At 55.9% G+C, this 26,977-nt stretch overlaps 12 protein-coding genes across 12 annotated transcripts; 8 read left to right on the top strand and 4 right to left on the bottom strand.

The window, feature by feature from the left end:
* Nucleotides 1-283: 283 nt before the first annotated feature.
* J7T54_008155 (uncharacterized protein) lies at nt 284-505 on the top strand (the record flags this gene model as incomplete). Its single annotated transcript, XM_051502757.1, has 1 exon — nt 284-505. One exon carries the CDS (start codon nt 284-286, stop codon nt 503-505), a length of 222 nt encoding a protein of 73 aa, XP_051365917.1.
* Nucleotides 506-791: 286 nt separating this feature from the next.
* J7T54_008154 (tRNA modification GTPase-like protein) lies at nt 792-2,580 on the bottom strand (the record flags this gene model as incomplete). The annotated part of the gene is made up of 4 exons (XM_051502756.1): nt 792-810; nt 864-2,302; nt 2,352-2,491; nt 2,562-2,580. The coding sequence occupies 4 exons, from the start codon at nt 2,578-2,580 to the stop codon at nt 792-794; spliced, it is 1,617 nt and encodes a 538-aa protein (XP_051365916.1).
* A 1,157-nt stretch (nt 2,581-3,737) lies between these two features.
* Nucleotides 3,738-5,071, top strand: J7T54_008153 (Phosphoserine aminotransferase-like protein; the record flags this gene model as incomplete). Its single annotated transcript, XM_051502755.1, has 2 exons — nt 3,738-4,651; nt 4,702-5,071. 2 exons carry the CDS (start codon nt 3,738-3,740, stop codon nt 5,069-5,071), a joined length of 1,284 nt encoding a protein of 427 aa, XP_051365915.1.
* Nucleotides 5,072-5,482: 411 nt separating this feature from the next.
* On the top strand, nt 5,483-8,141 carry J7T54_008152 (elongator complex protein 5; the record flags this gene model as incomplete). The annotated part of the gene is made up of 5 exons (XM_051502754.1): nt 5,483-5,935; nt 5,987-6,587; nt 7,120-7,181; nt 7,235-7,403; nt 7,456-8,141. The coding sequence occupies 5 exons, from the start codon at nt 5,483-5,485 to the stop codon at nt 8,139-8,141; spliced, it is 1,971 nt and encodes a 656-aa protein (XP_051365914.1).
* A 457-nt stretch (nt 8,142-8,598) lies between these two features.
* On the top strand, nt 8,599-9,307 carry J7T54_008151 (Protein transport protein-like protein; the record flags this gene model as incomplete). The annotated part of the gene is made up of 2 exons (XM_051502753.1): nt 8,599-8,632; nt 8,691-9,307. 2 exons carry the CDS (start codon nt 8,599-8,601, stop codon nt 9,305-9,307), a joined length of 651 nt encoding a protein of 216 aa, XP_051365913.1.
* A 193-nt stretch (nt 9,308-9,500) lies between these two features.
* Nucleotides 9,501-10,572, bottom strand: J7T54_008150 (uncharacterized protein; the record flags this gene model as incomplete). Its single annotated transcript, XM_051502752.1, has 2 exons — nt 9,501-10,072; nt 10,335-10,572. 2 exons carry the CDS (start codon nt 10,570-10,572, stop codon nt 9,501-9,503), a joined length of 810 nt encoding a protein of 269 aa, XP_051365912.1.
* A 721-nt stretch (nt 10,573-11,293) lies between these two features.
* J7T54_008149 (Cleft lip and palate transmembrane protein-like protein) lies at nt 11,294-13,350 on the bottom strand (the record flags this gene model as incomplete). Its single annotated transcript, XM_051502751.1, has 2 exons — nt 11,294-12,447; nt 12,498-13,350. The coding sequence occupies 2 exons, from the start codon at nt 13,348-13,350 to the stop codon at nt 11,294-11,296; spliced, it is 2,007 nt and encodes a 668-aa protein (XP_051365911.1).
* Nucleotides 13,351-14,409: 1,059 nt separating this feature from the next.
* On the top strand, nt 14,410-15,117 carry J7T54_008148 (uncharacterized protein; the record flags this gene model as incomplete). Its single annotated transcript, XM_051502750.1, has 1 exon — nt 14,410-15,117. The coding sequence occupies one exon, from the start codon at nt 14,410-14,412 to the stop codon at nt 15,115-15,117; it is 708 nt and encodes a 235-aa protein (XP_051365910.1).
* Nucleotides 15,118-15,347: 230 nt separating this feature from the next.
* On the bottom strand, nt 15,348-16,232 carry J7T54_008147 (Proteasome subunit alpha type; the record flags this gene model as incomplete). The annotated part of the gene is made up of 3 exons (XM_051502749.1): nt 15,348-15,977; nt 16,031-16,142; nt 16,195-16,232. The coding sequence occupies 3 exons, from the start codon at nt 16,230-16,232 to the stop codon at nt 15,348-15,350; spliced, it is 780 nt and encodes a 259-aa protein (XP_051365909.1).
* A 1,086-nt stretch (nt 16,233-17,318) lies between these two features.
* J7T54_008146 (uncharacterized protein) lies at nt 17,319-19,432 on the top strand (the record flags this gene model as incomplete). Its single annotated transcript, XM_051502747.1, has 3 exons — nt 17,319-17,682; nt 17,929-18,045; nt 18,096-19,432. The coding sequence occupies 3 exons, from the start codon at nt 17,319-17,321 to the stop codon at nt 19,430-19,432; spliced, it is 1,818 nt and encodes a 605-aa protein (XP_051365908.1).
* A 2,123-nt stretch (nt 19,433-21,555) lies between these two features.
* J7T54_008145 (Quinate permease-like protein) lies at nt 21,556-23,419 on the top strand (the record flags this gene model as incomplete). Its single annotated transcript, XM_051502746.1, has 5 exons — nt 21,556-22,190; nt 22,262-22,562; nt 22,643-22,929; nt 22,986-23,116; nt 23,175-23,419. 5 exons carry the CDS (start codon nt 21,556-21,558, stop codon nt 23,417-23,419), a joined length of 1,599 nt encoding a protein of 532 aa, XP_051365907.1.
* A 1,617-nt stretch (nt 23,420-25,036) lies between these two features.
* Nucleotides 25,037-26,866, top strand: J7T54_008144 (putative oxidoreductase-like protein; the record flags this gene model as incomplete). Its single annotated transcript, XM_051502745.1, has 3 exons — nt 25,037-25,190; nt 25,669-26,007; nt 26,064-26,866. The coding sequence occupies 3 exons, from the start codon at nt 25,037-25,039 to the stop codon at nt 26,864-26,866; spliced, it is 1,296 nt and encodes a 431-aa protein (XP_051365906.1).
* Between the last annotated feature and the right edge of the window lie 111 nt (nt 26,867-26,977).

The raw sequence follows: 26,977 nt of genomic DNA, 5'->3' as shown, positions 1-26,977 counted from the left end.
TTCGCGAGAGATCGGAAAAGGGGGCTGAGACCCTGACCGGCCTGTTGATATCACACAGTCCGTCATGGCAGGCTGGCTAGCCATGGAACGTTTACCAAATAATTTGGATATATAAAGCCTGAGGACACCTCTATGTTGAGGAGAAAAGATATACCCAGCAACTACAGCATCTACCTCACTGGCCTCACAGCATCAAAGACACACACACACACACACACGCACATACGCCATCACCTCAACACCACCACAACTATCACAACCACAACCACATCCAACAAGCACAATGGCCGCCTTCACACTTGACGCTGCCCCTATCACGCGCGACTTTGGTCGCAGCGGCTACAACAAGGACGACGACGATGCCACAAAGGGCAACAAGGGCCGCGCTAGCTACAGCCGCCGTCCCGAGTCCAACGCCAACAAGAGCTTCCTCGCTGGCGGTCGTGGCCACGGCCGTGGTGACGACAAGGGCGGCGAGAACGGCGGTCGCTCCGGCTACAACTGAGTTCTTCTCCTGCTCTGCACTTGGAAGACAGCAATGATGATGACCACGATGGATGGGCGACGACCATGGCTTGCGCTTGTTTTTCATTTTCGCTGGTTTGGATCGATGGGCATAGCAAGGAGTATGAAAATAGGGCATTTCTCGGGTATTTGTTGGTGTCATGTTAGAAAGGAAAGGGCAGGATTAGATAAGACTAGAACCGCTGGCGGAATGGATCACTCCTCTCATGCTTCCGTAACATTGAAGACGTGGAATAGATGGGTATCTTTGCGAAATGCATGCCCTTTCACTTTCCCACGCAGAATCTGCACACTGTCAGTATCATGAAAGCCAGACACAAAATCAAAAGTAGACGTACTTCTCAAACACGACCCCGAGGACATCTTCAACATCGCCAGCCTCCCCCTTGCCCGTGATCCGCGCCAGGCAATCGGCGGCATAGCGCAGGTGTTCCGCCGCAAGCACTGCGTCAGCCTCCCTGCCCTCCTCGGCCTGGGACTCGGCAAGGTAGTCCTCGAGATGTTCGCGACACTGCGACAGGAGCTGCCGCTGACGTTCCGTGACGCCAAGCAGATCTTGCATGTCGACGGGCAGTTCCGTCATGGCGCTAAAGGCGTGCACAAGGGTGCTGACTACGTCCTGGATGCGGCCAGGGTCCCGGTGGCGCCTCGCGGCCGTCGAGGGTGGTGGGACCCGGGCCTCCTTGCAGGATATGGTGATCAGGTCTCCTGTCTTGGTCAGCGCAGGGATCTCCTGCGAGATGACTTGGCGGAACGCTGCAAGCTGCTCCTCTAGATCCAGACCCGTGTCCGCCTTGTTGATGACCACCATGGCCGATTCGGCAGTGGCTGCGAGCTTGAGCGTTTCCTTGTCGTAGTATATAAAGGGCCCGTCCGTCCCGACCTCTACAGAGGCCAGCACGATCACGAGGTCGGACTCTTCGGCTTTCTGCCGCGCGCGACGGATACCCTCCTTTTCCACAGCCCCGACAGGGCCCGAGTTCAAGTCACTGTGCTCGGAGGCCGACGCGTCCGACCGGAAGCCTGCTGTGTCGGCGAACGAGCACAGGTAGCCTCGAATGTCCAGGCTCGCCTCGACTATGTCCCTCGTCGTGCCAGCCTCGCCCGACACGATCGACGCCTCTCTCCCAACAATGAGGTTCATGAGCGAGCTCTTGCCCACGTTGGGTGGGCCGAGTAAGGCGATACGAATACCGTTCCGGAGAAGCTCGCTCCTCTGACTCCCATCCTCGTACGCCTTGATGCTGCGCAGCATGTCCTCGACTTGCGCCGTCACATTATCCAGAAGGTCAGTCGGTGACTCGTCGAAGTGCTGGTCCTCGGAGAAATCGATCAGAGCCTCAATCTCACCGCGCGCCTGGAGCAGCTCCTCCCTCCAGGCCTCGTACGTCCTGCCCAAGGCACCCGAGTTGCCACGCACTGCGGCCCTGCGCTGTTGTTCCGTTTCTGCGTCCAAGGTATCGCTCAACGACTCAATCTGCGCAAGGTCCAGCCGGTCATGGAAAAAGGCGCGCTTCGTGAACTCGCCGGGGTCGGCGTAGCGGATCTGGCGACCGCATAGGGGGATCACCGAGAGAACGGCCTTGACGGTGGCTGGGCCGCCATGCACATGAAGTTCGAGGACGTCCTCGCCCGTCACGGTCCTCGGCGCGGGGAAATGGAGTATCAGAGCTTCCGAGTCGAGCACGGTGGATGGCTCTTGTGGGTGGTAGAGTGTTCGGACGGAGGCATATCTTGGCTTCGGCAGCACTTTGGTCGGGCACAGGGCTTTGTAGATCTGGTACACTCTGAGAAAATGGTCGGTGCGGTTGTTTGCGCGTGCTCACCTCAAGACAGGCTGGGCCAGAAATGCGGACAACAGCAATGCCAGCTCGCCCCTGCGCCGTGGAAAGGGCGTAGATCGTATCGGCAACGTTTGGTGCGGCGGACGAGCTGAACAGTCGTCTTCGTCGGAGAGAGGTTCGCCCTGGGCAGGTCCTTTCACGTCTTTGTGGTAACCATGGTGGATGTAGTGCGTTCAGGCTAGCTGCCTGTACGCGCAGCAGACTTCCACATTGGACAGGTCTTGTTCGCCGAAGGCTGCGTTGCAGCATCGGCAATGATTGGCAGACGGAAAGAAAGTGCGTTGAAAAGGTCAAGCACTCATTGATAGCTTGGGGGGCAAGCGGAATAGTAAATAAACTACGTGGTGGGTGTTGGCTGAAAGAAAAAAGTCGCGATCGTCCAGACGCGTAGACAAATGACGTCGCTAACGTGCTGCAGTGCTCCAACAATACCTCTGGATTGCCAATGCATGCACGCAGATATTATTTCGTTCAGTTATCGTACTGGAATGTATAAGACAATCTCGCTTAAATTGCACTTTCAAGCATATGTCACATTGAAAGTTGACGATACCTACCTCGCGCAACGCAGAGTTTCTGTGCACATGCTGAAAGTGATCAAGCCCCGGGCAGGTCATACGAACACAGCCCAGCTAGAAGTCGGCTCACGCTTTTCCATCCTGTTCGTCTAGGAAGAGCTAGGGATTTGCGCGCGGATGCTTCTACTAGGCATTCACCACCCGGTCAATTTTCATAGACGATTGTATCGTGAAATCATCCATCAGGCTAAACCGCCATTATACCGCATGGGTTTGGTGTAGCAGCCGACTGAGAGACAGAGCAGTGGCAGCGTGGGGTGCATAAGGAGCTCAGAGATCCGATCTGACTCTGATCACTTTTCCCGAGAGATGGCTTCTCTTCTGTACTTCAGCAATGTGGTCGGTCTAATACATTAGCATTGTAGAAACGCGAAGCGCCTCGCGAGACTGGAGGCCCCGTATGGCGAGCTGCCTAACCCAAGGTAGTCCCTCCGAAGCCGGCGCGGGACATGGACTCCTCCAACGCCCGTCATCCCACTTTGGGCTCGACGCCTCCAGTTCACGCGCCAATGACGCGCAGAAAAAGTTTCCCAGAGCTTCAATTGACACTCGTTGATGACTGTTCCACGTTAACCCGCGCCGGCCTTGCCTCTCAATCGCAAAGGACGCCACCTCAGCTGCAACCCGGACAGTCACACCAACCAAACTGGCAAGACGACAGGCCTGCTCCCCCGCCTGCGCTGGGACTCACTCCAATTCAGAGCTCTCATTACTATTAAAGCCGCTGCATTTCACTCAGCCTTAAGCCGGCATCCTCTCGCCATAACGCATCAACATCGCAACAGACAACATGCCTTCTCGCGAGGATATCACCTACTTCGGTGCAGGCCCAGCGCTTCTTCCCACAGACGTCCTCGAGACGGCCGCAGCTTCCTTGCTCAACTACAAAGACACCGGACTCGGCATCGCAGAGCACTCGCATCGCTCCGAGCTCGCCACCAACATTATCAACGAAGCCAAGGCCGATCTTGCCTCGTACCTGGACATCCCCGAGGACTATGAGGTGCTCTTCATGCAGGGCGGTGGAACGGGCGAGTTCTCTGCCACAGCGTACAACCTCGTGGGCGCCTGGGTCGAGCGGAAGAAGAAGGCCATCTTTGGCGACCTCCCGGGCGCCGAGGCGAACGAGCCGGGCCTCATGCAGCAGCTCAAGACGACCATTGACAAGGACCTGAAACTGGACTACATCATCACCGGTGGATGGTCGCAAAAGGCGGCGGCCGAGGCCGCTCGACTGCTGGGCCCCGAACACGTGAACATCGTCGCGGACGCACGTGAGATCAACGACGGCAAGTTTGGCAAGATCCCCGACGAATCCACGTGGAAGCTCTCCGAGGACGCGGCCTTAGTTTACTGGTGCGACAACGAAACCGTGGACGGCGTCGAATTCCCAGCCTTCCCCAAGTGTCTCGAGCCCAAGGCGGATGGCTCGGGCCCCATTGTGGTGGCCGACATGTCTTCCAACATCCTCTCGCGCAGAGTTCCCGTCCGCAACTTCTCCGTCATCTTCTTTGGTGCGCAGAAGAACTTGGGATCGACGGGCGTGACGGTGGTCATTATCAAGAAGGATCTCCTGCCGCCCAAGCTGCAGCAGCCATCGGCCAGCCTGATGAGGAAACTGGCGCTCCCCATTCCTCCCATTATCCTGCAGTACGAGATTATCGCCAAGAACAACAGTCTCTACAACACACTGAGCATCTTTGAGTAAGTTTATTCAGTTCCCGGCATGTCGCACCTAATCTGACGGGCGCTAGTGTCTACGTAGCTGGGCAGGTGTTGAAGAAGCTGCTCAACACATATCCCAACAAGGCTGCCGGCCAAGAAGCTGTCTCAGACAAGAAAGCACAGCTCATATACGGAGCTCTCGAAGCGCACCCTGACGTGTACAAGATCATCCCCGATAAAGCGGTTCGGTCGAGGATGAACATTTGCTTCCGCGTGACAAAGGGTGGCGATGTCGACGGATCAGAAAAGGCCTTCCTCAAGGAGTCCACGGCACAAGGATTGACGGGTCTCAAGGGTCATAGATCAGTGGGTGGCATTCGGGCATCCAGCTACAACTCGATTCCCATGAAGGGCGCAGAGGCCTTGGCCAAGTTCATTGAGGAGTTTGCACAAGCCTGATCCATCAGGGGTACAGTTTAGATAAATACGTTAGTTTAATTACCAACGTTCAACATAGCCCCTTCTAGCAATGAACACGCAGCTTTCAACTTGATATGGTGACGCAAGAAGTCGTGTGTCTTTTTTGTCGCCCCCACCACTAGAACTTTCAATGCTCCCAACCTCCTTCAATCCAAGCATTGTCCACGGACTGACTGTATTGTCGCTTACCGCATTGTGAATAAGATTGAGATATGACGCCGCATATGGTCCGCTTGCCTTTGGGCACCAGTCAACAAGCACTCAGCTGATGTTTCCACAACTCTGCCATACTGCCTCGGACATCTTCGGCATGAATCCCGAAGAGCTCAGCGATCACCCACTCGTCATTGCGAATCCATCGAATCAGTAAATTGTGACGCCGCTCGCATCATGCAGCAGGCAATCGCCGACGGAGACTCATCTCCCCTGTCATCCATCGACGAGCGATTTAAGCTGTCCTCGCCGTGGTTGACAAAGAGGTCTTCTGGGCTTCGCGATGAGACGCTGCCTGATCAAACTGCGGCTGGCAAGGAGGATCAAAGCACACAACCCGCCGTGAACACGCAGCCACCAGAGGTCGAGGCAAGCGAGATACCAGACCACGAGTGCCGGAATGATGGATCTGGGGGGTCTTCCCAGCTGTCCTCTGACCCTACACCCACGGGCACACATGGCGACGGTGTGAATTCTCGGGCTACACACCCGGCACCTGGACGGAAAGCGCAGCAAACTGCACATCAAGCAAAAAAGCCGTCGGCGCAGCGTCGACTCAAGAAACCTAGGTGGGACGCAGAGACCATCATTTCCGACCCAAGGTCTCCGCTAGCGAAAGCTGATCTCCGGGTAATACTATGCAATCTACACGATGCTCCTGACCATGCTAACGAGCTCCAGAGCTTGCTCTCTAATCACAAGGCCTGGGACTGCCTTGACGCCAAAGAAAAGGCGGAAATCGTAGCCCTCTTTCCCGATCAAGAAGCAGTGATTCATGGAGGATCAGGAGAGGCAAGACCAGATTTTGGCGTTCTCCGGAACGACGACACTTTTCGATTGGACTGCGCTACCTACGTCGACAATGTGGCTCAAGGCAGATTCGACCCCGACTGGTTGACGTCAGCCTGGACAGCGCACGAACGCCGCAAGATGGGCGATTTTGATCAATACATGATCGACAAATTTGAGGAAGACTGGGCCACGGAGTTGCCTGACGAGTTCAAGCCAGCGAGAGCGCAACAGTCGCAGCACGCGACGAAAGAGGCTGCCGCGGGAAACGGCGCTGATACGAATCGACACAATGACGATGGAAAAGATGGAGCAGAGAGTCTGAAGAGAGGTTTACCGGCTATTGGTGGCGAAGACAGCCCCAAGAAGGCCAAAGGTCCCAACGGCGAGGCGGCGAGGCCCGTCGTCGACGACAGCACCATGGACCAGGTGATGTCCGAAGAACAGGGTGCGCACTCTAGCGCAATGAGCTCCCCTGCGCCTGAGAAGAACGGTCAGAAGAAAACGAGAAGAGCCTTCAAGGACTCTGTGGCGCAACATCAGGATCGCAGGATGGACGTAGACGGATGAGGATGAGCTGGCTTGAGAATTAGTCAACGGCTATGAATGCTTAGACGTCCTTTTCTGTAGACACGATCTTTGATACTCATCCGTCATTGGTATGTTATCGCCGTCCGTAAAGTGGATGAGACAACTTGATTGTCGCGTTCACTCAATCATCATCTTTTGGTGTGTGGCGGGGCACGAAGCGAACGATGAAAACTTGACTTCACCAACTGCCCAACCAACCCACCGTTGACCTTGTCGCGTACACAGAAGCGCGAATCTTAGTCAAAGAAAGCTTCTACTATTCAAGCGCACCGGCAGACGTGGTCTTTGTCACACTGCGCAGCGCGAGCCATCTCCGGCAATTGAGGTGACCTCACTTAAGATGGCGCCCACCAACGCCCACGCTCGCTCACATAGTCTCCTGCTTTTCCAGAAACTACTCAACCTCCGCGATGGAGCGAGCCCATTGACTTTAGTTCTGGACTCGTTGGAACAAACCGCGCAGCCTGTCGTGGACGAGTTTGTCACTCGAGCAAAGGTACGTATCCGAAGCGGGCCGATGCGCCCACGCAGGTACTGACCGCCGTCCAGATATCAAAGTCCAAAGTCATATTCTGCTCTTTCGAGACATTCAGGAAACCCAAGGATGTGGACTGCTTCATCAGAGCATCCGGCAAGGATCTCCAGTCCGTGAGGGCGGAGCTGGTGGCTCAATATCCGGCATTCGACCCCATAGCAGCCAGGGACAAAGCGGCTCAGAGTGAGTCTCGTTGACTGACGAGGATTTGGAGACACAGACTGACAACGGAAAGGGACCATTGTAATTATTGACTCAGTCAATAGTCTAGCATCGTCAGATCCTGAAGCGCTCGCCATGTTTCTCACGACCATCATCACGCCAGGTATCTCACTCATCGCCACACATCATGTCGACGTGCCCATCGTCCTCCCAAAATCGTGGAACGAGTACGAACCGCATCCCTTCACCATACTCTGCCATCTTGCGACGGCCATCCTACGTCTATCAAATCTGCAGCAGGAGATCGAGCGACAAAAGGCCCGGAATCGCAGTCTCGTGGAACCGGAATGGGGCTTGAAGGAGGAAAGGGAAGGTGTGCTTTTCGGTCTCGTAGAGACACCCAAGAAAGAGCTGGGCGTCGTCGTCGCCATGGAAGTCCGCCGTCGAAGTGGACGTACGGTGTCGGAGCAATTCATCCTCACGCCCAGTCCACCACGACCAGGCAAACTCATGCTCCTCACAGATCACGACGTGTTTGCGGCACCTATGGATGAGGAGACAGCAGGGGGCGAGAATGGAGAGGAGCAGCCCGAGAGTACTTTTAGTCTTGGTCTCACGGACAAGCAAAGGAAGGATCGCGAGGGCATTGTGCTGCCGTACTTTGACGCGCAGACAGACATCGGGGCTGGCGAGGGCGGGAGGATACTGTACGAGATGGGGCGGGAAGATGACTTTGATGACGAAGAGGACGAGATATAGAAAATCTGATTGAAATTGGATGTCGTACGCAAAATTATCTGGCTAGCATGTTTGCTGGAGCGTTTTCAATTCCTGTGTTGTACGTGGACGGATGCTGATGCCATGACGGACAACGCCGCCAGTTGGCCAAGGCCGCTGCACCCCCCTGTCCCAGGGCGATCGCCAACTTCGGTCTTGATTTCAACCTCCACAGTTCAAGATTGCTAGCATTCAACTCTCTGCACGTACTGCCTCCCTCGCACTGTTGAAGCTTTGTATATCTTCTTCCAATTGACTTTCGACGCCATTGAAAGCCGACGCCCCGCGCACCCATTGACCGGGTTAGCCCACGTGCCTCGGGACTTTGACACGTAGCTCGATTAGCACTGCCAACTAGCTAAATATCGCCACCGCTACCACGAGCTCTACGGCTCTTTGCCTTGCCCACGTACTTCATCTACGGGACTAGCCAGCCATCATGATCCGCTCGACGCAAATATCACGGCTGGACGGTATGCCCCCGACTCCGCTACCTCTGCCCCTGTCCATCACAAGCTGACACTGTCCCAGGCCTCATGCTCTGCGCCTCCGTGGACGATGACCAGTCCGCGCCCCAACTCGCCGAGGTCAAGCAACAGACCCGTCAGGTCCTGCGCAAACTCACATCCCAGTCCGAACCCCAGGCCTCCATCGACTGTGGCGCCTCCTACACCCTCCACTACCTCATCGACAACGCCATCATCTTCCTCACCATCTGCGACCGCTCGTACCCGCGCAAGCTGGCCTTCACCTACCTCTCCGACCTGGCGCGCGAGTTCACCACATCCCACTCGCTCCAGCAGATCCACTCGCCCACGCTGCGGCCGTACGCGTTTATGGAATTTGACGGATTCATCACAAAGACAAAGGCCGTCTATGCGGACTCGCGGGCGAGCGCCAACCTCGACCAGCTCAACGACGAGCTCAAGGACGTCACCAAGATCATGACCAAGAACATTGAGGATCTTCTGTACCGCGGCGACAGCTTGGAGCGGATGGGCGAGATCAGCAGTCGCCTGCGGGACGACAGCAAAAAGTACAGGAGAGCGGCGGTGCGGATCAACTGGGAACTACTGCTTAAGCAGTACGGTCCCTTTGCGGGTCTGGGCTTCATCATCCTGGTGTTCATATGGCTGCGATTCTTCTGAGCGGAAGGGGTGAAATTCGGCCCTAATTGTTTCAAAAAGCAAAGCGGTATCATTTCTTACATCAGTCTATGTAATTACACCATGCATGGCTCTCTAAAAGGGGGGAATGACTGATCTCCATCGCTGTTATGAGACTTCTCCCCCAGGCCTGTACTCCGAACGCCGTACAATCAATCAAAATCATGCTCATCGGCTACATGACTGCGCAGTTGTCCGTCGAGGCTATCGACGACTTTTGCGTGGTGTGCTGCCAGAGGAGATGCTCCTCAAAAGCCACAATGTCATCAAAGGTCTCCTCGGGGCGCCACCTGTCCTCTTCATCATCTTTGTCTCGGGGCACGGCAGCCTCGTCCTCGCAAAAGGGGCACATGAGCCGGGCGCGCCAATCCCCTGGGTGAGGGCTCGTGTGGTTCGCAATAGCGACCGGCGCAAAGACGACTTGCTTCTCCTCGTGCTTCGAATGGGAGAACCCCGTGGCCTGCCACTGCGGGTCTCCGGTGGAGGGTGATATCGGCGTCGTCGGCCACAGGGCAGTCTCCTGCGCGGTGCGCACCGAGGGCATCTTCTCGAGGTCGTCCCACAGCAAGTGGCCGTCGCAGTAATCGCACACAAACGCAATGTCCGCCTCTCCGAATCTCTGGAAGGTGCCTATCCGGTTGCATGTCCGTAGCTCCTCAAGGTAGCGCTTCTGGTACTCCCCCTCCTCGACGCCTGCCACCTGTCTGCTCGACCACACTCTCTGCTTGCGGTAGACGAGAAATGCGCCTAGACACCGTGCCGACCCTTCTTGTCCCGATGTGAATATACGACTCGCGGCGCGGCATTGCGCTCGGTGCAGGTCACGTTGTAATCGATGGGTATCTCGTGTCCAGACAGGGTCGATTGGTCCTCCCGACCGACTCCATTCTCGCAGACTTAAAGCATGAGCTTGGAATCGATCGCGAAGCACACAGAGCTCTTGTAGCGAATCATCTATCACCCCCACCACAGTCAGCATGTCATCGGAGGGGGGAGTATGTAGACGTACGGGTCCGGTCGTTTTCGTAGTACATGTCGCCATTGACAAGTGGCCCCATCTCCTGAAAGTCCTTTCTGGCTTCGTCGAGGACGTCTTCGAGGGCTCGCTGGTGCTCATGCTCGTCCATGCCCCACAGCTGCTTATCCGAGAAGCTCATGATACGGAGCGCTTCCGATATGGAATGAGCAATCGCGGCGAGCAGCGAGCCTACCGAGTCGGCTACGCCATAGCGTACGTCGCTGCTCATCCCTCGTGTCGTGTGTGTGTTCGTAGTGTCGCAATCGGGGCGTCAGGCGATATCAGAGGAGGTACGCTGCATCGTCGGCGGGCTAGGCGGTCCCGTGCGAGTCGGGATCCGCGGTATGTCCCTGCGCTCTGAGAGGGCCAGTAAGTAGCTCACGATGGGCAGATCGTGTTCGTGTGGCTGTCTGTCGTAGGTTGTGGTATTCGAGACTTCGGCGCGGGCGTGAGATGCGTAAGCTCAAGGTGGTGTTTTCTGGCGGGACGAGACGGGGGCCCCTGTCTCTTGACTGAGCACAGCGTGATACGTACGTACATATACGAGGCCGAATGCGCCTCGCTATGTGACAGTGAGCCCTGCGCCAAGTAGGGGAAGATGGCTGATGATGATTGACAGTCTAGCGCAATCTTACGGTGACATTGAATGGATTGTACAAGTGTGGTAGGCTGAAGGTACGAGAGCTACTACGTCCATCAATTAATTTGGCCTGAGCTCCATGTCAACTCAGGTTTAGGTGCGTGGCGCTTGTTCCCCCAATTGTTGCCCAAAGAGGAAGTCCGTGCTGTGCTCTGTCATGCCAAGAGCTGCCCTGGGACTTTGCAGGAGGGTAATTGTTTTCATCGTGCGAATGAACATGGCATGCCGTTGTCACAATGATCACTTCGTCAACAATTTCACTAATTATTTATACAAACTCATCACATAACCACCCAACTGCCTGCCCTGCTCACTTCCTCTTCTTCGCTTTCCCAGCGTCGGCGCCGGTGGCCTTGGCCTTGGCATCCTCGACGACCTTTTTGCCCTTGGCCTCAAGCTCCTCAACCTTTTCAGCTGCCAGTTCCTTGCCCTTGGCCTCGATCTTGTCTTCAGCCTCATCCTCGCCACCCTGACCAAACTCATTGACACGAGAGTAGTCTATCCTGTAGGCGTAGCGCTGGTACAGGTAGATGAAAAAGATAATATCATCGCGGAACGTAGCAAGACGGTGCAGCAGGGGCATCTTGATGGTGAAGGCGAACAGGTCGTCAATGAAGGTGTTGAGGAACTTGTACATCATGGCCTTGCCCGGCATGTGAGCGACACTCTTGAGTCGGTAGTTGATGTAGAGCGACGGGACCATCATGAGGAAACCGTATGCGTAGACCGAGCCGACGAGAGTCGTAATGATGTACGAGTACCACGACTTGTGGCTGTCGTAGAGGAGGGAGTAGATGCCGTACGCGATGAGCAGAGGGACAGCCGCGTAGTACATGTACTTGAAGGCAATCTCGTCGTACTCCTTGGTCTTCTCCTCGGTTTCGGTGAGCTTCGTCTTGTCTTCAAAGGCAATCTTGTAGGGTAAAATGCCGTCCGACGGACGAATGCGAACGTCCACGACAGTTGTAATCTTCCAGAACTCAATGAGGATGCCAATGACCTGCTGTCCCAGAATCATCCAGCTCGTGTTCTGCTGGTTGTCGAGCAGGTAGAGGAAGATAATTGTCTGCATGAAGACGTTGGCCAAGATGGAGCGGACCGAGATACCGACATTGTCCTTCTTCTTGCGGTAGTGTGCAATGTCGGAACCAAAGGCGAGCATCTCGAGGAACATGTGAGCAATGCTGGCAAAAGCCGTGATGCCAAGGAGGATCGGGTTCGTATCAATGAAGATTTCCTTGACCATCTCAATCTCGCTGCCGTCTCCGGTGGCCGAGATGGAGTTGCCAAAAGCAGCCTGGCGGGCGGACTCTTTTGAATTGAACTCAATGTTGGCCAGGAGCTGAAACTTCCAGCTGGCCATGTTGTTGAGATCGATGCGTAGGGGGAGCTCTGTGACAGTCTCGTTGAGGAGCATCATGTGGCTGTTGAGCTGCCAGAAGGTGTTGATGAACAGCATCGGGTCTTCGTTTGTCAGTGGAGGGTCAAAGAAATTGACGGACAGTGTCACTTACAGTACCATCCATTTTGGCCGGTGCCATCACGGGCACCCGAAGCTTCCAGCTGTAGATAGTGTCTCGCAGCCGGGGGCAGAGCATTGAGTTCCTTCACGCCAAGATCCGGGACGAAAGCAAAGCTAGCGTTCGGGTGGTAGTAGTTGGCAATAATCGGTCCCTTCTGCCTAACCTCCTCCTCTTCCTGCTCTTCGATCTTATCCCGCCCGGGAACGTCGTCCAGCAGATTGCGAACCTTGGCGATCTTCTTCTTCGGTAGGTACTGGGTCAGCGGATAGGCAAAGTGGTACGCGTGCCCGGGGTCGTAGCCAGGCTGTTTAGGGTCGAGTACACTGCCCGGAAGGCCGATATAGAAATGACCCCATAGGGTTCCGTTATTCTGGACGGCCTTGGGTACGGGGAATGTCGTCTCAATGACCCGCTTGTCGGTGTAGTTGTTGATGTGGAAGCCCTTCTCTTGCATCACCACATACTCTTCAGGAGTGTTCGAGAGAGGAACCGCGTTGAAGGATGGCGCCAGAGTAACAGTGATGTCGACATGGGTATCTTGAGCCCAGATGGGCGCAACAGTCTTGGGAATCGCCCGGTATGTCGCTCCCTCGTTGAGGCGATCTGGTCGAAATTGGTAGGGCGGGATCGTGCCAATGTTGCTCGGGACCGTGATCAGGTTTCCGGTGTTGGTATCAGTGACTGTGATGCCCGTCTGTTCCTTCTTGGTGTACCAATTCATGAAGAAGCTGAGGCCGAAGTAGACAGCACCTCCAAGGAGCAGCTTGTTGAAGCTCATGCCTCCTCCAGCTTCAGCAGCCTGCGCCTGGTTAGCAGGGCGTCGCGGCAGAACTTGGTCGGCCATGATTGCGGTGTCGCGATGTCGCTGCTTCGCGTTTTCCTCTGTCGACGAAAGCGCGCCAGTGATGGAGAGGAGCAAAATCGCGTGTTAATCACAGGTGGCAGTTTCCAAGACGGAGCCGAGCAGCTGGCGAATCAACTGCCTGGGCCTTGGCACGGGATGATTGGAGCTGGTTGTACCTGCCTACCCTAGGTCTGACAGTCATGCTGGATCACTATCGCCGGATATGTCAGCAGTGATGCGTCGTCGTGTTTACTCCCCAATAGCCTTGCTCTATTTTTTTTACGGATATGAGGGAGTCAGGGTCTTCGATGCCTTCAATTTTGGTAGCCAGGTGGTGCGCGGACCGCTGCAGGGTCTTTGCCGCCACTATCCGTCACAGGTGAAGTGTTGGCTCACATTGTAGGATGCAACACTGTATACGTAAGATATACAGAGTATTGTACGGAATAGGCGCTTTCTAGGAGAGCAGAAATTAGTGTGACTCAGTCTTCTCGTTCCATTTGTCGACCGACGGTCATAATTTCAAGGATTCCATGTTCTTTCTGAGATTATCCTATCCTACAGGCAGGCTGCCAGCCTCCAGGTACAGGAACGTGGGCGGGATGAACTCGATGGAGGGGTAGGGGCACCGGTCGTCGATCGTCGCGAGGCTAATGCGTGGGCGGGCTGTATGCACTCACACTCAACACCAGTCCTTGACGACACGTTGACGAAAAAAATTCGCACTCTCTCAACAATCCGCTTACAGAGTGCTATTCCTCACAACGTGAGTTGCTCTTGGCGGCACTCGAGAATCCTGCTGTGGGTCCATGCCTTTTGTGTGTCATAGGCGCCTGGACCCCATATACGCCGCCGCCCACGCAAGGCGACCGCCGGTATTCTGACCGACAGACGCGTCCGAGACTACCTTACTACAGATTGTACCTTGTGCGGTCTGACGATGACTCCCGCGTGACCTCTCTAGTCCACCTTAAATTCCACGTTGCTTGCTATTTCTTCTCCTTCATGAAATCCATCATATTTACCAGATACTACGTTTAAAAAACCGACTTTAGCATCATGACGTCCGACAGCGCTCAACCGCTCGCCCACCAAAATGGCAACGGCGCAACCCCACGCACCAAGATCTGTGTGTACTGCGGCGCAGCAGCAGGAGCCAGCGTAGCGCACATGGAAGCGGCACGCGAGCTCGCACGGGTCATGGCAGAGAAAAATATCGATCTAGTCTATGGCGGCGGCACTGTCGGCCTCATGGGCGAGGTCGCAAAAACCCTCGTCGCCATCAACGGACCCGACGCGGTCCACGGCATCATCCCCGAGGCGCTGGTCAAGTACGAGCGCGACGGCACCTACCAGACCGTCAACGACAAGAACCAAGTCGTCCCCGACCGCGAGACGTACGGGCGGACGACGGTGGTCAGGGACATGCACACGCGCAAGAAGATGATGGCCGAGGAGGTCTTTGCTGGCGGACCGGGCAGCGGCTTCATTGGTCTCAGCGGCGGGTTCGGCACTATGGAGGAGATCTTTGAGACCACCACGTGGAACCAGCTGGGCATCCACAAGAATGGCATCTGCTTGCTGAACATTGAGGGGTACTGGGACGGCATTGTGCAATGGTTGGACAAGGCGTCCGAGGAGGGGTTCGTCAAGCCGGTGAACAAGAACATCCTCGTGACATCCACGACAGCTGCGGGGGCCGTCACGGCGCTGGCAGAGTACAAGGTGTCCTCCGGGATATTCCAGTTGCAATGGGGGAGCCAATAGACAGGGTCGGAAGATTGGTTTCCTTGTGTGAGTGGCGTTCGTCTTTGGTACAGCACATGAGCATAGATCAATCAATGATAAATAGAATATGTCAACACGCCAGGCAAGACTATGCATGTCATTGCGAGCCATAATTACTTGTGCAGCGTCTTGTGGAGCCAGCAGAGGAGTCAATTCCTGTCTATTAACGCCTGCGCCTCATAAGTCATTACTTGTAATGTTTCGTAAGACTATTCATCCACATCCATTCCCTCGCCCTCGTTCCCTTCTTTGGATTCGCTGATCACATCCAGCCACTGCTTGACCTCTGCCGCCTCGTAAAGCTGGAAGGGCTCCGCCTTGTTCTTTGACCCCTCCTTGAACCCCGTCACGCCCACGGCCGTGTTGTCAATGGTGAGTTCCTTGTCCTGCACCAGGGTCTCATGGAGGGCTTGCAGACCGTGCTTGATCAAGTCCTCTTTGGACGCGTCGGCGAAGGCGTCAATGTTCTTCTCCAGGTACGTCCTCGCCATCTGACTCCTCGCGCCAATGGCGCAGCCGACGAGCTCCTCCGTCATCCCTGAGGGCTTGAACTCGAAGAGATGAGTGCCATCCTCATCGACACCGGCTACCAGCAGTCCCACGCCATAAGGTCTCTTGCCGTACATCTGTGTGTTGATCTGTGCTTTGGTGCCAATCTCGTCTACCAGGGAGGCGACGGGCATGGCCCGCCCGTATGTGAGGCGGTGACCGAGTGCTTGCTGCTTCATAAAGTTGGAGAGGACTCGGGCGTCGGACGTCAGGCCGGCAATGGCGATGCCGCAGTGCTCGTCGATGGCGAAGAGCTTCTTCTGGTAGGAGGAGAGTTCCTCGGCGTTGCGCTAGATCGTAGTTAGCGCACGAGTCGCCGCTACACACATGTAGAAAGACCAACCTTGATTGCGCAGAGAACAACATGTTTCTTGCTTGCGATGCCGACGACCACAGATCCTTGCTTGACAGCTTCCTCCGAGTACTCGATCTGGAAGATGCGGCCCTGAGGGGAGCTGTGACGTGTTAGCGGAGCCGCAACGCGGGGATTGGAGGGCCTGGACGAACTAGGTGACGGAGTCGTTGTCGTAGTTGTTGCGGAACATGACGGAGAGTTTGCGAGCAGTGGATTAAGGTGATGTTCGTTGACGAGGTCGGAGCTCGAGCTCAGATGATGATGGTGGGATGGAGCTTAACGCGCTTAGTCAGTTTGGCAATCGTTGCGTTGGCGCTTCAGCCTGGAGATACACGGTGTGGGGTTGCGCGGCGGCCGGTGCCTTGATACGGGGGAAAGGGCTGTTCTTTTACGAATCGCCTAACAGACCTGGAGCTTAAATAAAAGTTCTTCGATATTGAATATTGAATAGTGCCTAACATACCTTGGGTGAGGGTTTATTGAAGAACCCTTGAATGGAGGCAGGACGGGGAAACACTGTTTCCTAGTGTGAGGCTTGAAATTGTTGTTAGATTTATAATACAATAAAAGGACGAAAGTTGCATCCACTCGGGGTGATGGCGTAGTTGGGAGCGCGTTCGACTGAAGTTCACTCAGTCTCATCATCGAAAGGTCACCGGTTCGATCCCGGTTCGCCCCAATGCATACATAGCATTACAGTCTGACAACGGACTGCAATCATATTTTTTTTTGTTGGTTTTGGTCTCCTTTGTTGTTTGCTTCTTCATCCTCGCCTAACTTTTACCTTTTTGTGACATGCTATACATCTCTGCACGAGATATGCGCTTGAAACCCGAGCCGCAGTCTACAGACTTCCGGATATGGCCCAATCCCGTATTCGCACTCGCCCGGGTTCAAATACCGAACAATGCTACGTACATCTCTCCAAGCGCTGGCGACACTCGGTAATCACCTCCTACATTGTGCTGCATCATCATCCGGTCCCAACAGCTGCAACCCAACGTGTCGTCAGTTGATCGCTCGCATTGCATTCAGCCGAAGTCGCTTCGACTTCCCCCGCCCCCGCCTCGAGCGACCCCAATTATCCCCCTTTTGACGTTATCAGCCGGCAATTGTCCCCAGTGGGCACTTGGGAGGTCAAATCAAGCATGACTGGTTTATTAAGGCGTACCCTTTGTAATTTATACTGTTGTCATCATTGCTACCTTTTCCAGTGATCTTCAAGCTCTTCTACTCTTCACTTGATCAGCCATACTGCTCACACAGCGGACCCAAAATGGGCGTTCACCTTGCGTACAACGACGTGCATCCCTTCGCCAAGGTCAATGTCACCAACAAGGCATCTGTACAGAAGCTCCTCGAGACAGTCCTTGACCCCCTTGAGCCATTCTTCTCGCCTGAAAAAGCACGGGTCAAGTGCCCTGGTGGCACTGCCGTGCGATTTGACGATGTGGCTGCCCAGATCGAAGGGTTTGCACGGCCACTCTGGGGGCTAGCTTTCTTGCTCGCCGGAGACGGAAAATACAGAGGCACAGACTGGTGGATTGACGGTTACCGAGCAGGGACAGATCCCAAGAGCCCAGAGTACTGGGGCTATCCGAGGGACAATGACCAGCGAATGGTCGAGATGTGCCCTTTGGGTCAGTATGCTCGGTTGATGTCCCTTTCGAAGCTTACAGGTATCAGGATACGCATTGGCGGTGGCCCCTGAGATATGGGACAAATTGACGACAGAAGAAAGAGGCAACGTGGAGGCTTGGCTGGGAAATTCCATCAATGAGAAGACGTGAGCTTGTACCCATTCTCGCGAGCCATACAACCCAACTAACTAAGCCACAGCATGCCCAACACGAATTGGCTTTGGTTCCGTGTCTTTGCAAATCTAGGACTAAAGAAGAATGGCGGCAAGTTTTCCAAAGAGAGACTGGAGAGCGACATTAAGCACCTGGACACGTTCTACCGTGGCGACGGCTGGTCGAACGATGGCCCAGAAGGCATCCACCGTAGGTCAAACGGCACACAACTAGTAGCTAACGGCGACTGACGTGCGCAGAGATGGATTACTACTCCTCGAGCTTTGCCATTCAGTTTCTCCAGCTCATCTACGCCAAACTGAACGGCGAAGACGACCCCGAGCGGGCTGCTGAATTCAAGAAGCGAGCCCAGATAGCAGCGCTCGACCTGGTGCACTACTACGACGAGGAGGGCCGTGCGATACCATATGGCCGCAGCCTCTCGTATCGATTCGCTGTCGTCTCTTTTTGGGGAGCCATGGCGTACGCAGACGTCGAGCTCCCGGCGCCCCTGACTTGGGGCATGGTCAAGGGAATTGTGCTTCGCCACCTGCGATGGTGGCAGACGCAGACCTCTTTGTGGACAGCGAGCGGCACCTTGTCCCTGGGCTACTCCTACCCCAACACGTTCATGACGGAGAACTACAACAGCCCCGGAAGTCCGTACTGGGCGTGTCTGGCGTTTATCTGTCTCGCCGTGCCCGAGACCCACCCGTTCTGGACGTCGAAGGAGGAGCCTCTTGGAAACACGTTTCCTAAAGTCAAAGCCCTGAAGCACCCCGGTCATATTACGAGCTACCACGGTGGACATTGCATGCTTCTCTCCTCTGGACAGGCGTGCAGCTACCCGATGCGAGCGACACATGCCAAGTATGGAGGCTTTGCGTACAGCAGCGCCTATGGGTATTCTGTTCCCACAGGTCTCTTCTCGCTCGAGCAATACGCACTGGCTTCGCAACTCGGGCTTTCGGACGATGGGGGCGAATACTGGAAGACACGGCGACTGTGCGAGTATGCTGCCATTGAGTACCGCGACGAGAAGCCTGTTCTCGTATCTGTGTGGAAGCCGTTCCCGGACGTCACGATCAAGACGTACCTCATTCCTTCTACAGAGGAGCATCCCAACTGGCATCTTCGCGCCCACCAAATCGAGGCTGGTCGTGAGGTGATGACGGCTGACGGGTCGTTCGCTATACGGAACGTCGACAGTCAGACCGGTCGAAGCCTACAGCTGTATGATGCCGCGAGGCACGAGGGCACGTCGCCCAAAATTATTGGCAATTATGACGTGAAGACACCCGCTGGCTGGGCGGACGGCCGGGCTGGTGCCTTTGCGGTCTCAGCTGGGGCGGTTGGCATCAAGGCACTGGAGGGTTGGGAAGGGCGCCAGGCCAACCTGGTGAATGCAGACCCCAATTCGAACCTCGTCGAGGCGCGGACTGTGATCCCCACACTGCAGCATACGATCAAGCAGGGCGAGACGGTCGCATACGTCTCTGGGATTTACGCCAAGCCCACGGGACCTGGGGAAGACTTTCTTGATGGGTGGGACAGGCCCCCTATGGTACCAGGCTGGCTCAATTCAGACCTTCGATGAAGCATAGCACGGTTCAATGTCAGTGCACGGAAGAATTGAGCATGGACGCATCCACGTATGGACTGTCGGACGTTTCAATAGGTGTATGAAGAAGTCCAAGCCTCTTACCCATTGATGATTCCTGGTGTAGCGCACTTGGCAAATCAGATTGAGATTCTCACAAATTTACTGGTCGATTCTCAAGTGTCGAACAACTTGGAGGCTTTCCGACTTTCGTGTCCAGACTCCCACGTCGAATCCCAAGGGCCAAGTCCAGTCCTCCGCATCTGGGGGTGGGTCGAACAACAAGGACGCGGACGGGGCACCCCACGAATTGTCCGTCCCACTTTCCGGGTCGATGAAGCAATCTGAGATCGATTCATCACTAGACCTTAGTGAGGAATCCTGTAGACTTGAAAAACATACTGCTATATCAACGCGTGGATGAGGCTGATGAGCATATTGCCATGTGACTACGAGTCGACAGTTCCAGTCTTGAGCGCCTTATTTCACGATCCACAGACACTGGCAGTGCCGGATCTGCAAGCTCACTCTCCACATTGACCCCATCATGATCACCGGGTAAAGTGGGAGATAGTCTTCGGGGCTCCAACTCTGGGGCTGATTGCGCATGTATGGCGGTTGAAATCGTTATCCGTTGATCGTTGGTCTCTGACCCAGTACCAACGAGTCAGTCTTCTACAGCATTTGCACGGAACAACATCGAGCGTTGGGGACCCTGGCAGTGGCTGGTCTCAGCGCAACCAGTTTCGCGTGCGCTTCAGGCGTGGTCGGTGACGACCAGGAAATACATAACTATGATTGATGGTCCGTGAAATAATTCCCAGACTCGATTCTCCATCAAGCGGCCAGGGGACGGCAAATTCACTCCCCCACCCCTCTCCCCCAGCACGCCAAGCCTCGACACGATTCGTGGAATATGTTTCCCCGCATCGAATAGGTCGGATGTAAGCCTGCGGACAGTTTTGATGCACGCCGCCCGCAAGCTTGACTCCCATTGTTATTAGCGACTGGACTCACTGGAGGCGGCTGGAGCAGCGGGGCCCCGGCCATCGCTCCCTCCCTCACCTCCTCCACATCACATTGATTCCAGGCTTTCCAGCAGACGGACGGTCCGACGGGCTCCTTCAATACTCATCCAAATGTCTTTCAGATACGCCGCGAGTCTTGACCTGCCTCGCGCTGCCGCATGGCCAAGCGCAAGCGCAAGCGCGGCCGAGCTGCAGGCAACAGAATTCAAACTTAAGCTACCCTCCATGATTCAGCCATCAACCTCATCTCACGTCCCAGGGTGCAGTGCTGAGTGTGTAGCCGCTAGCCGACACACCAAGCTTAGCCTAGCCTAGCCTATCCTGAAAAGGCCCGGGGGAACAATTCTTCACACCAATTAGGTCGGGGCTGGGCAGCCAGCCAGGCAGAGCTCGGGAGCATGAGGTGCCGTCATCACCCCCAGTTGCCTCCCAAGACTCAAGTCCCCAGGAGATGCCCATCGTACCCCAGCTTCGACGGCGACCCGTGGTGCATTTTGATTCGGCGCGTCTCGTCTGCTCCAGAGTCGAGCTCCGTTTCCCCTCACGATGGACACGGCCACACCCCCCGGCCAGAGGAGAAATGGTTGCATCTGCGGGCCAGGCGGACCAGGGTCTCCTTACAGTAGTGCCACAGGCGATCTGGGGTGTGGAAGGGGATGCTGTGCCGGCACAAGTGCCATCTGTGCTATGCTATCGCTCACCTGTTGATTGGACCGTCGCAGCCTGCCTTGTCTCGTACATCCGGACAGCATATCGCCGTGACAAGGCATGACATGTGGAAGAATTGCCCATCCCATCCCCCTTCGGTTGCTACTCGCCGAGTTGCATGGCCATATCCAACACCGGGGAAATCTGGTCAGGGCCTGTCCGTCCCTCTGCGCCTGACCTTCTTTTGATAAGAACCCTCCTCCTATCCCCGTTCCTATTCTGGCACTTGGTTTCCGATTCATCCACCTCTCCATCCTCCTGAGTACTCCTCAACAACAGCGGCAAAGGCGAGCATCACCTACTTGTCGTGAGCAGCAAGTCCCCAGTCCCTCCTGTGTCTACCTATCAACCAGACCGGCACTCCGTTGGCCATCATAGCCCACCATGGCGATTATCGTCAAGATCCTGCGGGCCATTATCCGCAACGATGCCATGCGCACAGATCCCGATGAGATCTACGGCTGGCGCGTCTTCGCCCTCGTCTTCTCCGCCTGCTTCGGTGGCATGCTCTTTGGTTGGGACACGGGTGCTATCTCCGGTGTCCTGGCCATGGCCCCGACCAAGGAAAAGTTTGGCTACAAGGACTGGTCCCCAGAGGCCATCTCCCTCATGGAGCAGAACATTGTCTCGACGCTGCAGGCCGGTTGTTTCGCCGCCTGCCTGGTGACCGGCTGGATCACTGACGCCTATGGCCGTCGCTGGAGTCTCATTGGCTGTGGTGTCCTGACCACCATTGGCGTCATCTTCCAGGCCTCCTCGGGCATCAACGGCACCATCTCCGTCATGTACGTCGGTCGCTTCCTCGCTGGTCTCGGCGTCGGTGCCGCCTCGACCCTTGTGCCCCTCTATGTCTCCGAGTGCGCGCCCCGTGCCATTCGCGGTGCCTTGACCACTTTCTACCAGCTCTTCATCGTCACCGGTATCATGATCTCGTACTGGGTCAACTACGGCTGCCTCCTGCACGTCTCCGCGCCCGCCATCTACATTGTGCCCCTGGCCCTGCAGTGTCTCCCTGCCGTGTAAGTGCCCCCGTTGCGGTGACAGGTCCAATGTTGTGTGATAGGAGCACCGACCGCTAACATTCATCCAGCTTCCTCGTCGCCGGTATGCTCGTCTCGCCCGAGTCCCCCCGTTGGTGCGCGCGCAAGGACGACTGGGAGAGCGCCACGCGCATCACCGCCCGCCTGCGTGGCCTGCCCGCCGACTCCGACTACGTGCGCAACGAGATCCAGGATATGTCCGCCCAGCTCGAGGCGGAGCGCCGCGTGACGGGTGATGCCTCGGCCAAGACCTTGATGAAGGAGATGGTCACCGTGCCCGCCAACCGCAAGCGTGCCATCATCACGGTCGTGCTCATGATCTGCCAGCAGATGACTGGTGTCAACGCCATTGTATGTCCCTAACCCCGTCTCCGCCAGCGCCAGCGCCCCACCCTCGAACGACACCAAACATGAACTAACTGCCATGACAGAACTACTACGCGCCCCAGATCTTCAGGAACCTTGGCCTGACCGGCAGCGAAACGGGTCTCTTCGCCACTGGTATCTACGGCGTCATCAAGATGGCCGCGTCCGCATGTTTCCTGGCCTTTGTTGCCGACTCCCTGGGTCGCCGTAAGAGTCTTCTGTGGACATCTATTACCATGGGACTCGTCATGTACCTGATTGGTATCTACGGTCGCGTCGAGCCTCCTGTCGAGGGTCAGGGCGTGTCCCCGTTCGGCTATGTCGCCATCGCCTGTATCTACCTGTGGGCCGCGTACGTCGCTCCTGTTGTCACGCGTGAGAGTCTTTCGCTAATCCATTAATGCGCAGTCTCTTCCAGTTCGGTTGGGGACCCGTCTGCTGGATTCTCGTATCCGAGATCCCGACCGCCCGTCTCCGTGCCCTCAACGTGTCTCTCGGTGCTGCCACGCAGTGGCTATTCAACTTTGTGGTCGCGCGCAGTAAGTTCCTGTCCTCCTCATGACGGCCTATGCAACACGTACTGACAAACCACACCAGCTGTGCTCACCATGCAGCAGACCATGGGCCAGGCTGGCTACGGCATGTTCTTCCTGTTTGGCACCTTTGACCTGCTCATGTTCATTTTTGTCTGGTTCTTCATCCCCGAGACCAAGGGTCTCAGTCTCGAGGCCATGGACGAGCTCTTTGGCCATATCCACGAGAAGGGCCCCAAGAGCGTCGACGACGAGCCCAACGTGGACCGTGTCGAGACCATCAACGAGCAGCGCACCAACAAGGTCTGAGCCGGCCGTCTTGCTTGTCTTGTTTCGCGAGCGTGCTTTGGGTGATGGTGGACGCTCATTGAGTGGGGGTGTAATCGGGATACCGCGTGTGGACAGAGATTTGGGATTGTCCAGGGCGACGGCACCATGGGCTGCGGATCCGTAGCCATATATGGACGGGCCTATGGTTATACCAGGAACTGTTATACCTCGTTATTGATTGCAATGAATGAACTATTGTCCGGATCCGCTCACGTCGCAGTGAACATGAAGGATGGACCGGCGGGCCGCTACGTGCAAAACGTCTTTCCCACATCAACCTGCTCCATAATTCAAGTCGGAGAATGTGGTTCGCTGGATTCTTCCACGCCTTATCAGGCTGGAGATTCAGGGCGTCGTGCAGCGCCGGACCAACAGAGCGTTCGCATTAATTATGATAGCTGGACCAACATGAATGCAGGCACGTGGCGGGATATGTATCTGGGGAGAATCGGATTGATGAGCCTGTAGGGTAACACGCATGCGTTTCAACAGAAGCGAAGCGTAGGGAGTGCCGTTTTTGCAGAATCTCCCAAGTTCATCATGTTTTTGATTGAAGCAAGATAAGCCCAAATTATCCTGGTACTTCGTACATCTCGCGCAAAACTTGCAGAGCACGCCTCTTGATCGCCAGTCTCGAATAGGCCCATAGGACCCAACCCTGGTGCTGCATGACTGTGAGGATCAGTGACAGTCAAGGAGGTCGGTCCCCAACAAGGAGGAGAAATGCATGGGCGCATAGGCATCAATTTGACAGCTGACGCAGGCTTGTCCATGCTATAAGAGCCATTATGGGGGGCCATCTCGCTAATAGGCACGATGCCCGCCATCAAAATGGGCGCAAGCAGCCACTCAAAGGCCTGCGCTGTGGTCGGAAATGACCTTTTTCATGGGTCGCCTCCGTCCGTCCGTCCCATCCCATGGGTCTGGCGGACTCTGTCCGGTCCAGGTGTCGGCAGAATAGGCATAACCACGACGAGGTGATGTGGGCTGCATATTCGGCACATGTCCTGACCTATCGACGCTCTTCTGGGGATGGTCTTGGGCCTAGCCAGCCTAGCTCCCATCCATCCAGCCCAGGAGCTACGTTATTATTATGGATAACGTATAGTCAGTAGACATTAATAGGAGGTGTCTTGTCACTCTGCCTCTTTGCGCGCGCGCATATTTAAATCATCCACACGGGGCCTCGACTCGACTGCTGCTCGCCTCGCTCGCGACGCTGGGTTTCTCGTGCCAGGATGAAGAGCTGTCGTTTGTCGATCGCCTCGATACGCTGCGCCCGTGTCCTCGCACCTGCTCCTTGCGATTCACGCTGACGGGCATGCGCGGGCTGGTGCCGATGTATTCTGTCCGTACGGTACCAGTTCAGTAAGACAACTACTTACTGCCTGCTTACGGTACGATCTATCATCAGCTCCTCGCCTTCGCTGCTCTGCGGATCGCGCTGCCAGATTATCAAGTCAACTTTGTCTCTCTTGGCCTCTCCAGAGGCTCATCCGCTCGTTCAACTACACCGAATCGCCAGTCCTTTCCGCGCACTCACTCCGCCCTCACCACCGTCCCTTGGGCCATACGCGACTTGACGGGCCCGATAACATGCCGCTGTCTTCACCCGCAGCCGGCACCCCCAGCGGCACGGCATCCACGCCAGGCGGTCCACCCACTGTCACGCCGCATGCGCCACGTGAGCGCTCCTATCAGCCACAGTCGCAGCTTCCGCCACCGTCCGCCCAGCCACATCCCTCCTTCCGTGAGTTCAATTCAGTTCAGTTCAGTTCAGTTCAGCTCACCCCGTCTCGGACCAACTCAGACCGGCAGGCAGAGCTTCAGCCCCTACACCTTACCCTTTCCAGCCTAGCGTCACATTGCTTTCACCATCCCACATCACCGGCGACGGGAGGGAGTCCTGTCACAACTCATTTTCCAAACTTCGAGGTGATCTCGCATCGACAGCCGTGCAAGTCGAGGCGATTTACTTGAAACTTTACCTGTGACCATCAGGTACAACATCCTTCAATCTGAGCGGCGTTGACCTTGAGGCCTTGTTATCATTAATTCATTTCCACATCTCACCTGCGATTATGATCCCCCTATCATGATATCCCAGAATCACTTCTCACCACACCTGGAACGAAGGAACGGGGTCGCGAAGCAGGGCTACTGTCTGACCTAGAGCTTTTTGGGAGAAGGAAACATGGCTGACCGGGATTCAAATTCTCCGCCTGCAGCAACACATAATTCTCCAAGGACATGGCTTCTCACTTCGGCCTGCTCGCCGTTGGCTGTTCGGCTGATCCGTCAACTCCTGGATCATGGCGACTACATTGTCGCCTGTCTCCCGCCGCATGAGATTGACCACCCGGATCGAGGTGCCGAATTCAGAGAGCTCATCGCAGAGTGCAAGGAGGGCGGTAAAGATGCTGAAGGGCGTGACCGTGACGGATGGAAGGAGAGAATTCGGGGCATCCGCTGCGACGGACGAGGAATGGCCGGCTGCGGCGCGGCGATAGCCGAAGCCGTCGAGGTTTTTGGCAGAATCGACATTGTGCTGTGCTGCAAATCAGAGGGTATGTTCGATTGCACCACGAGCCCGCAGAGATAGCGAAACTGACCAGTGCGCCAGCCGTGGTCGGCACCGTTGAGGAATTATCCACCACGCCAGTGACTAGGAATCTGGTGCGAGACCAGTTTGAGAACCTCTTCTTCTCCCAGGTCAACTTCATCAAGGCGGCACTGCCGGTCCTGCGTGAGCAGCATACCGGGCACATTGTGGCTCTCACCAGCACCGGCGGTCACATTGCGACGCCGGGCATGAGCATGTACTCAGCTGCGACATGGGGCCTCGAGGGGTTTTGCGACTCGCTCGCCTACGAGGTCGCCCCCTTTAACATCAAGATTACCATTGTTCAGCCGAACCAGGAGATCCAAAGCTTGACCAACAGACTCACGTTTGCGCCGCAGATCCCTGCCTACAAAGACGCCTTCGACTCCGCCCCGAATATTAGAGATATTCTCGGCAACGTTCTCAACACGGATCCTGAGACGGCCATACCGCGGCCACCAACGCCCCCCGCGACCGAGCCAGTCGCGACCCCTGACTCGGATGTGGAGGACACAAACCTGGAGCCCGATCCCGGCCGAGGCGACGTTTTCCAGCGATACCCACGCCTGCCGCCCGGTGCCGCCGAGAAACTGGTGATGGAGACGGTGCACGCGCTCACCGCCATAGGAGGTCACGAGAATCCACCAGCGCGACATATTGTGGGCACCGATGCCGCCATCGCCGTCAGGGAGAAGCTCAAGACCGTATCGGAGGAGCTCGAGGACTTTGTGGACGCCAGTCTTGCGGTCGATATCTTCGACAGCGAGGTTCTCGACGAGGCTCGGGAGGGAGACAGGGGAGTCGAAAAGTCGCCCGCAGCTTGAGGTCTTCTCTTGGGCTTGAGTATGACAGTGATGACGGCGTGACGGGGCTGTACAGGTTGTGTAATACCAAGGGACCATTGTCCTGACTTTTCGTAATGCTAATGCTAATGC

Source organism: Emericellopsis cladophorae (genome assembly GCF_022114955.1).
Source record: "Emericellopsis cladophorae strain MUM 19.33 chromosome Unknown NODE_3_length_1261782_cov_116_963312, whole genome shotgun sequence".
NCBI classification, from domain to species: Eukaryota; Fungi; Ascomycota; class Sordariomycetes; order Hypocreales; family Bionectriaceae; genus Emericellopsis; species Emericellopsis cladophorae.
The sequence above is the reverse complement of the archived record's forward strand: the minus strand, read 5'-3'. Positions and strand labels throughout refer to the sequence as shown.